General features: G+C 38.1%; 2 protein-coding genes across 3 annotated transcripts in view; one reads left to right on the top strand and one right to left on the bottom strand.

Annotated features, from left to right (window-relative positions):
• Positions 1 to 10,000, bottom strand: part of LOC136834971 (tyrosine-protein phosphatase non-receptor type 23-like) — an 84,068-nt gene that overhangs the window by 24,303 nt on the left and 49,765 nt on the right. For both annotated transcript variants that reach the window (XM_067097932.1, XM_067097934.1), the window contains one exon: positions 308 to 474. The gene's annotated coding sequence lies outside the window, so the exon portion shown is untranslated. The remainder of the gene's footprint in view (positions 1 to 307; positions 475 to 10,000) is intronic.
• LOC136834972 (cuticle protein 8-like) lies at positions 3,628 to 6,079 on the top strand. The gene is made up of 3 exons (XM_067097936.1): positions 3,628 to 3,668; positions 4,380 to 4,733; positions 5,696 to 6,079. Exons 1-3 carry the CDS (start codon positions 3,660 to 3,662, stop codon positions 5,975 to 5,977), a joined length of 645 nt encoding a protein of 214 aa, XP_066954037.1. The 5' UTR covers positions 3,628 to 3,659; the 3' UTR covers positions 5,978 to 6,079.

Genomic DNA, 10,000 nt, shown 5'->3' with positions numbered 1-10,000 from the left:
ACAACGCGTTGCATAAACAGAAACAACACAGAAAAGCAACGCACTAGAGGGAGGAAACACCTTAGCGCGAACAACGCATTCGACACCATTCATAAACCTTTAAAAAACGAAAATTTAGTTTCAAATTCCGGCCCGCATGACTTTGCACTTCCGTCGCGCACACGACCTTTCAATTGCTACGAGAACACAAACGCTCGTTTTACCTGGATTTACGCTCTAATATCAGTGCTTAGATTTCAAACACCTTTCACTGTAAGCTCGGGTCGACAATCGCCACTACTAAGGTCCAGCCCCAAGGAAGACTTACCATTGCTTTTTGAGGCGGAGTAATGCGCAGTTACGCTCAGGAAAAGTAGCACTTGTGGCAGATATAGCCCGACATTGCTGGGATTAATTCTTCTGTTGTGTGTGCGATGTGGGTTCGCCGAAGCCCGGGTCAAGAGTGGTTTAGAATGAGCTTCGGGGGAACACATTCTGAAAAATGGAGTAGGTTAAAGTGCATTTTGTAATATTTAATGCGAGGAGTCGTTTTTAGAAGTAGGAAAAAAATAAAATGATTTCCAACCCTTTCATTTCTCTGAGAAGTTCACACGAATCAACTCTTGAGAGGAAATATATCAGTCTTCGAGAGACGCAAAGAACAACTGCATGACAGGTTCTCCTGTTGCAAACTTTCTAAAACAAAGATATTAAATAAAATGTTCCTATCTTTGCCTCTCGGCCAATGCCAGAGCTAAGCTTAAATGGCAAGTTAGATTACAGTTTTCCTGTACAAAGAAACTTAAAATACTGGAAAATGGATAGAGATAGATGAAGCTCCGTTAACTACAACAGATTAATGAATGGAAAAGGATATACAAGACAATCTTCAGAAATACCGAGTAAGGTCTTGATTAGGAAATGTGTCCACAAATCTCATCCAAATTATTTACACATCTCTTTTAAATGAAAAACCAAGATGCAGTGCAATCAATCAATCTAATGCTGTCATTCAGCCTGGGCCTAAGAGAAAAAAAATCTATAAAGAATGGAGCTGCCTAAACCCAAAGGCAAGAATATATTCGGCTCTGACGAAGATTACTGGAAAACAGGGACACAGTAGTGGTGGTTGGGGGAGGAGAGGGAGGGAGGGGGACTGTGGAGAAAATTACAAACTTTGGAAATGGAGGGAAACAGACAGTTCAACTGGTAATCTTATTTATGCAAATTTGGAATGTGGAAAAGTGATTAACTGCAAGGAAGTAGGACTCTCTCCTTCGCCTCAAAGGACAAATTGCAGGAATAGGGAAAAGGAAATGTCCGTAGCAAGGAAGTACATAGGCAGTCTGAAAGGCCCACAAAGCAGAAACCTTCAAATTACATTGTGGTTTTCTTTGAAGAAATCACACTAATAACAGAGTTCGCCTTGGAGAATCCAAGTCGTGAGGTCATTGTAAATTTTGGGAGTTCTATGCTAAAACATTTCAGGGCATTAACAATGAGCATTATTATTCAGAATAAGCTGGACATAAACATTCTTTAGATCTGAAGAAAAGACTCAAATGACAGCAGAGAAACGACATAATAAAGTAAATTTGCAACCACACTCCCCCGGGAACAATGAATGAATACAATTGGGCCAACAGACCAGTAATTCCTTCTGTGATTCGAGTTGATGTAAGAGGTCGCTGACTTGAGATTCCGATACTCACAAAAAAAAAAGTAGCAAACTACAGAGACAAATCCATCGGGGAAATCTCTCAGAAATGAAAAGCGGCCTTGTCGACCAATAGCAGTAATTTTCATCAACTTATTTGATGTGAAAATTCTCAGGACCAGTAAGCTTATCTGAGAAGCTACCGTGACCTGAAAGAAGGAAGTCATAGAGAAAAATAAATCTCAGTGGGAGAGAGAGATAGTCCTTAGGAAGTCAAAGGCTGTTGGATGGACAACCTTCAAAGCCTTCGTCTTGTGCAGGCTTGAATTTAACAAGGAAAGGAAAAATGAAACAAGTAAAAAATGGGTCGAAGTTTCTTCGGCGCAGTCGAGTTTTCTGTACAGCCGCTACAGCGTATCAAGGCCACCGAAAATAGACCTATCTTTTGGTGGTCTCGGTGTAATGCTCTATGAGCCGCGGCCCATGCAACTTTAACAATGGCCCGGTGGTGGCCTGGCCTATATTGTTGCCAGATGCACGATTATGGCTAACCTTAACCTTAAATAAAATAAAAACTACTGAGGCTAGAGGGCTGCAATTTGGCATGTTTGATGATTGGAAGGTGGATGATCAACATACCAATTTGCAGCCCTCTAGCCTCGGTAGTTTTTAAAATATGAGAGGGGGGACAGAAAAAGTGCAGGCGGAAAAAAGTGCGGACGGACAGACAAAGCCGGCACAATAGTCCTCATTTCAGAAAACTAAAACTAGAATTTAGAATGGATTTATGAAGAAAAGGAAAGATTAAAAAGTAGTATTTACACCAGCCTCTTGAATGAAGGGAGACGATAGATAGCGGCTGGAGGGACATGAATGCAAAATTATATAAAATACTTAAATTGAAAAAAATTCTCAAATTCATTTGCACAAAGATATAGCCGTAACAGGGACCATCAATTCCAAGTCATCTTGGAGAAGCATTTCAGCTCTCAGTGACAAAAAAAAAAAAAAAACTATTTCTTCTTCTTGGTAATTTACCTGAGGGTTCTGTCATAGTCAAAAGATTTAAGGTCAGAAACTTCATGTTATCTAATAGATGAGCAATAATATTCATCATTACTATCATCTTCATAAGTATTCTTAATCAACAGAACAATCGCAGTATCATCCCCCTCTTAAAGAATCAAATGAACTTTGAAGTTATTGTAAGTGAGATTGGATTTCCACTTGGCAATTAGACCACCTTGAAAAGTGATATCTGACCAACATTCTGTTTCCCGTTGAACTGTCGCGTAAGTCTCATATCATGTGGGGAAAAAAATCATAGTCTTATGGACGCAGGCACGCCCATCCACCCGATCCCCAATACACATACGCAAACCCACGTTAATGCACACGCGCGCGCGCACACACACACACACACGCACACACACATTATACATATATGTGTGTGTGTATGTATATTCAGGCAGGGAGAAGGGACGAGACTAGAGATATTTGGTGTTAGAATGGAAATGTTTACAGTCTTCGATTTATCTACGTATATATATATATATATATATATATATATATATATATATATATATATATATATATATATATATATATATATATGTACATATACACTTCTATATATGTAAATGGATATATATACACACATTTATATATATTATATATATGTAAATCGAAGACTGTAAACATTTCCATTCTAACACCAAATACCTCTAATCTCGTCCCTTCTCCCTGCCTAACTCCCTCTTTCCTAAGACCCCGTAATTTCGGGGGTTGCATTAAGGACACGCCGGGTTGGGGGCGTCCCGTCGGCGTCCTGAAAAAGGGGAGCCAAGAAATAACATTGAGTAATGACCGTGAAAAATACGAAAGTCACTTTCGATCTTACGGGTGCGACTGAAATAGAACATAACTATGACTGCGCGTGCGTCGTAATGAACGCCCGAAACGTATATAAGGGGGAGCAGCAGGTTCTGTGACGCATACTCTTTAACTCTCGTTGACAGCAACCATGTACCAGGTAGAGTAATCCGTTGTACTTGTTAATTAGTTTTTCCGAAGCTTGATTTTCTGTTGGCGTAACGAATCTAGTTTATTATTATTATTATTAATATATTATTATTTTTATATTGGTCACAGCCAAGGTTAGAAAGAGCGAACTACCTCATAAAAAAGTACTAATTAAAAATACTTAAATTTTCTATAAACCAAAAGGTTCACCCATCCTAGTTCTACCCTCCATCATGTTATAACTCTTAGCAATGTTGTTCGAGCTGCGTCGCTTTCTGCCTTTAACTTTTCATCCGTTCTCTTTTGTCTTTTCCCACTTGGCTGTTCAACTTCTTTAACTTTGCCGTCCTCCAGTTCTCACCCACATCAGGCTGAATTGATCGAGCCTGTCCCATGAGCTTAGAAAGTGGTTCAGTTTTCCAACAATCTAATTTGAAATATTTAATGTTATATATATTATCTATATTATTGTCTTCATCTCTGTCAGCTACTGTATAGAGATTATGTAACAATCGCCCGTTTGTTTGCCTGTTTATCCCGCGGAGTTGTTTAGAAACTTGTAAGTGGATGTTGATGACATCTTGTGGAATTTTTGGCTAAAGACCGAGAAGTGTTGATATTTATTTTTTCTTAAAGCATGGATGGACCCTCAGAATCTTTTATTGGTATTATTAATCACAAGCAATGTCACTTACCCTAATTAATCTCGTATCGTCAACAGGCAACACTACTCCTAGTTGTGGGCGTGGCCTCGTTAGCAGCCGGTGAAGTCAGCCTCCTTCACTCCCCAGTACACCACGCAAGCCCCGTTGTACACAGTCCTGTACACCACGCTGGACCAATTGTACATAGTCCCGTTCACCACGCAGGTTCAATTGTGCATAGTCCCGTTCATCACGCTGGGCCAATTGTACATAGTCCAGTACACCACGCCGGGCCAATTGTACATAGTCCCGTTCACCACGCTGGGCCAATTGTACATAGTCCTAAAGTCCATGTTCCTGTACATCACGGCGGCGTAGTCAAGCCGGTGCTTCACGGCAAAGGTGGATATGGTCATGAGACGTATCACGACGTAAGTAGATTAAATTTTTGAAAAAAGCAGGAATATGTTATTATGTCTACTGTTTTTCCTTAAATGATTTATTACTTGTATGATATTCATTTTTAATTATCATGCTTTTGTTACGTATGTTGTCATAAAGTTTATTTCATATCACACACACATAATATATATCTATCAATATATATATATATATATATATATATATATATATATATATATATATATGTATATATATATATATATATATATATATATATATATATATATATATATATATAAAATAAACTTTATGACAACATACGTAATGAAAGTATGATAATTAAAAAAGAATATCATATATATTATATATATATATATATATATATATATATATATATATATATATATATATATATATATATATATATATATATATATATATATATATATATATAAAACAGTACATATATATAAATATATATATACATGTATATATATATATATATATATATATATATATATATATATATATATATATATATATATATATATATATATATATATATGAGAGAGAGAGAGAGAGAGAGAGAGAGAGAGAGAGAGAGAGAGAGAGAGAGAGAGAGAGAGAGAGAGAGTTTTCTTAATTTCCGATTAATTATAAGATATTGTTTACTTAATTATAAAGCTTTGATTGCTTATGTTGTCATAAAGCTGATCTGCTACAATTTCATTAATCTAGTTTTCCTTTGCCATTGTATTTTTCGTTTCAAAAACGAACCTGTCTGTCACATTCACCAGTCAACTTTATCTGCATGATATAGATATGACTGAGGATCATTCATGTAGTGAATGATTATGAAAGACTTCCTTACATGAAAGACGTACGATTTTGATTCATTTTTATACCGCAACCACTCGGAAAATCGAATTATAATAATTTTTTTTATTATTAGCATTATTACCATTTATCGCCCTATTTTTCTCGCTCTCAGATCCCCGCGGCGTACAACTACAACTACCTGATCCACGACGACTACTCGGGCGCCCACTTCGGCCATGACGAAGTCCGCGACGGCTACAAGACTGAAGGCAAATACTTCGTCCACCTCCCCGACGGGCGCATCCAGACCGTCACTTATTACGCCGACGAGACGGGATACCACGCCACCGTCACCTACGAAGGGGAAGCCCACTACGACGAGTACGTGCCCAAACACGCCCCTACCTATGCGCCCAAACCGGCCTACCACGCCCCTGTGGACGTGTATCACTAGGGTGGACTTCAGCTGACGGACTTCACGAAGGGACTTACGGTACAAAGTTGCGACATTCCGCGAGAGAAATGTCTCCTCTGACGACGAATACGCTTTTGTATTTATTTCACTTGAATATTTTTATAGAATAAATTTGTCAAAGTGATGTGCTGCTCATTTGTTACCTTGATCTTATAACAACAACAACAACAACAACAACAAAAAGGATGTTTGATGTATCCATTCACAATAATAATGTAATGAATGAAATAGGTCTGTCCAGCTAATTTATAATCAGGTGTATTTGATCATTCTTAACTTTAGGAATTTCATCCTCACTTAAAATGGAAGTGGAATGTGCAATTTAGGCCAAAAACCAAGCCCTGGGACCTATGAGGTCATTCAGCGCTACAAAGGATATTGAGAGTAAAAAGGTTTGAAAAGTGTAACAGGAGGTAAACCTGGAAGTTGCACAATGAAACAATTGTTGAAAAAGGGGAGAAAGCAAGGTGGAAGAAAGCTAACATGAACGGAGGTAGAGTAAAAGGAATAAAAGGGGCTGCAGCTATGGGCCGAAGAGACGCTGCGAAGAACCTAAAGAAATGCCTACAGTGCACCGTGTGAGGTGCCCTAATAGCACTAACCCGCTACGGGAACACTTGAAATGGAGACTGGTTCATGTCCGTGCCATTTAAACATCTCAAAACAAACTTTCCCCGTAGGGGGCTAGTCCCGTCAGCGCACCTCATGCGGTGCACTGTAGGCATTACATAAGGTTCTTTGTAGCGTGCCTTCGGCCCCTAGCTCCAACCCCTTTCGTTCCTTTTACTGTACCTCCTTTCATATTCTCTTTTTTCCATCTTACGTTCCACCATCTCCTAGCAATTGATTCATAGTGCAACTGAGAGGTTTTCTTCCTGTTACACCTTTCAGACCTTTTACTGTCAACTTTCGTTTCAGCGCTGAATGACCTCATAGGTCCCAGTGCTTGGCCTTTGGCCTAAATTCTATATTCAATTTCAATTCAAAACTAACTTTGGAATTCTCCCCAAATTCCATTTTCATGGATATCAACAGTCTTCCATTTTCCAAAAGGTGTTTATATATATTTGAGTGTGAATGCCTCTTTTTTTATGGGGCGAGGAGCGTTAGGAATTAAAATTTCTACATTATCGTCCACCAAAGCCCTCTCTCTTTCTTGCCTCAATCAAGCCTGGTCTCGATACGACCACTATGTGGCCTGCCCCATCAATATCCCCGTCAAAAAACAAACAATTTTGAAAGTAAACCGAATAATCAAGAGCAGTGGCTCTTAACCTGGGGGGTGTCACCAATTTCCAAGGTGGGGGCCGCGAGCCCTGGGGAAAAATAAAAAATTCTCTAATTATATTCTTTATTCCCTTAGCAAGAGCCGCTAAGAAGCAGTGTCAAGTATCTCACTAATTCATTCCCAATAGAATAAAAACACCCCCTCTCTTTCTATTTTTTCCCCTGGCCTTTAAATCTGGGAGGGAATTTTACTCATAGGTGCAAGGGGTGGGGGGCGTGGAGGGAAGGACCACCTCTTAGAGTGGGCGTGGTAATAAAAAGGTTAAGAACCATTGATCAAGAGGGTCTTGGCTTCTTTGTTACATTTCCCCCCCTAAGTAGCACTTCCTTTTAAGCCTCAATCGGTTAACTGGTTTTACTCTTCCTCCCAAGCATCAAAGCTCCCTCGTTAACTCTAAGACCCTTTAATGAAAGAAACTAAATTACAAATATATCATAATTTTCATGATTTAAAGAACAAGTTATCGAAGCTGGTAACTTCCATGAGGTCTGTTTCAGTTAAGGTTACCAAAGAAAGGACAACTTTATTATCTTTTACAACAGGAAAAAAAAAAGATTTTGTAGAAAGTTTACATCCGAGTTGTTTCTTCCTCTTTCTCTCTGAATCTGTCTTTCACACACACACACACACACACACATATATATATACATATATATATAATTATATACATATATGTATATATATATAAACATTCGCAAAACATGTCACGGTGCATGTGACATTCATATATATATATATATATATATATATATATATATATATATATATATATATATATATATATATATATATATATATATATATATATATATATATATATATATATATATATATATATATATGTATATATATATATATATTATATATGTATTTATGTGTATATATACATATGTATTTATACATATATTATATATACATATATATATATAAAAGGCATGTAGTTGGATAGGTTTTCGTAGGACTGTCAACAACAATTGGCTATTGGAGTTCAAGACGTTGACGCATGAATGTGAACCTGAGATGCTTAAGGAAGGCCAGTCATGTAACCTGTTTTGGAATAGGCCTAACTGTAATCTCACCGACCACGTCCATCTTGAAGTGGCCACCTGACATGACTACGTTGCTTGTTTGATTCCTGGAATGTAATGGAATGGAATGGAATATTTAACTTAGTCCAAAGTCCAAGGCCTGGGACCTAAGGGGTCATCCAGCGCTGAAAGGGAAACTGAGGAAAACTCGCAGCTGCACCATGTAACAAGTGTTAACAGAGGGCGGAAAGTAAAATGGAAGAAAGAGAATATGAACAGAGGTACAGTAAAAGAATGAAAGGGGTTGCATCTAGGGACCGAAAGGACGAAGTAATGTCTACAGAGTCTACAGAGCACCACATGAGGTGCACTGTCGGCGCTGCCCCAACGGGCTTGTTTGATTGTTGGCAATGGATTTCCGAACAACCCTTCCATAAAAAAAGCTCCGGAAACCCAGTAAGGATTAGCTTTAAATAACAAATAATATGATCCGCATCTGTCACTTGCACGGGACTCCAAGATTTTTCTAAAACGATCCTCACCTTTTACTTTTTTGTAACTTTCTGAAAAGAAAATTACTGTGCCGGCTTTGTCTGTCCGTCCGCACTTTTTCTGTCCGCCCTCAGATCTTAAAAACTACTGAGGCTAGAGGGCTGCAAATTGGTACTTGGATCATCCACCCTCCAATCATCAAACATACCAAATTTCAGCCCTCTAGCCTCAATAGTTTTTTATTTTATTTGATGTTAAAGTTAGCCATAATCTTGCCTCTGGCAACAATATAGGGTAGGCCACCACAAGGCAGTGGTTAAAGTTTCATGGGCCGCGGCTCATACAGAATTATACCGAGACCATCGAAAGATAGACCTATTTTCGGTGGCCTTGATAACCGTTAGCGGCTGTACAGAAAACTCGATTGGGCCGAAGAAACTTCGGCGCATTTTCTTACTTATTTTCTTTAATAATCATTGAGAAACTGAACACCCTGTTTATCCAACACGAATTTTGTTATATTACTGACATGGATCTTTGTAAGTGCGAGATATTTTTTTCATTGCCTGAAAGTACCTCTGCGAACTTTCCAAGTAAAGGATGTTTTTTATGTCCAAAATATATCTCGATAAACGATTTACCGATATGTTAATAACAAAATATAGGAGGTGTTTTCCGGCTGGAGACGATCGACAACCTCTATCATTTCAATGAAAAACAAAAATATTTTTTTGCCTTTAAAATCTATATTGTTTTTATTTTTACTGTTGACAAGATCTCTATAACATATTTTGTTGGCTCTGTTCTCTCTTTTGATGGTTTTCTCGAAAATAAATTCAGATCAGCTTAACTGCGCGAGGTTATGAATATCAAATAATATCGACCATCAAACTCCAAAACATGATTTGGATTACAGGGGTTGATGGCATCTTCTCGTTCTTGGGTAAGGGCGCTGTTGCTTGAAATTTTTCCTTAGAGGGCAAAGGATATGCCCACAAGTATGTGGAAAAACTATTCGACATTTCGATAGCAATATTATCTAAAACAAGCAAAACATGCGCCGGAGTTTCTTCGGAGCAATTGAGTTTTCTGTACAGCCGCAACAGCGTATAATCAAGGCAACCGAAAATAGATCTGTCTTTCGGTGGTAAGATCAGACAGAAAAAGTGAGGACAGAATAAAATGCGGACTGAC

Source organism: Macrobrachium rosenbergii, chromosome 54 (assembly GCF_040412425.1).
Source record: "Macrobrachium rosenbergii isolate ZJJX-2024 chromosome 54, ASM4041242v1, whole genome shotgun sequence".
In the NCBI taxonomy this organism is placed as follows: Eukaryota; Metazoa; Arthropoda; class Malacostraca; order Decapoda; family Palaemonidae; genus Macrobrachium; species Macrobrachium rosenbergii.
This window is presented reverse-complemented; position numbering and strand designations above follow the sequence as displayed.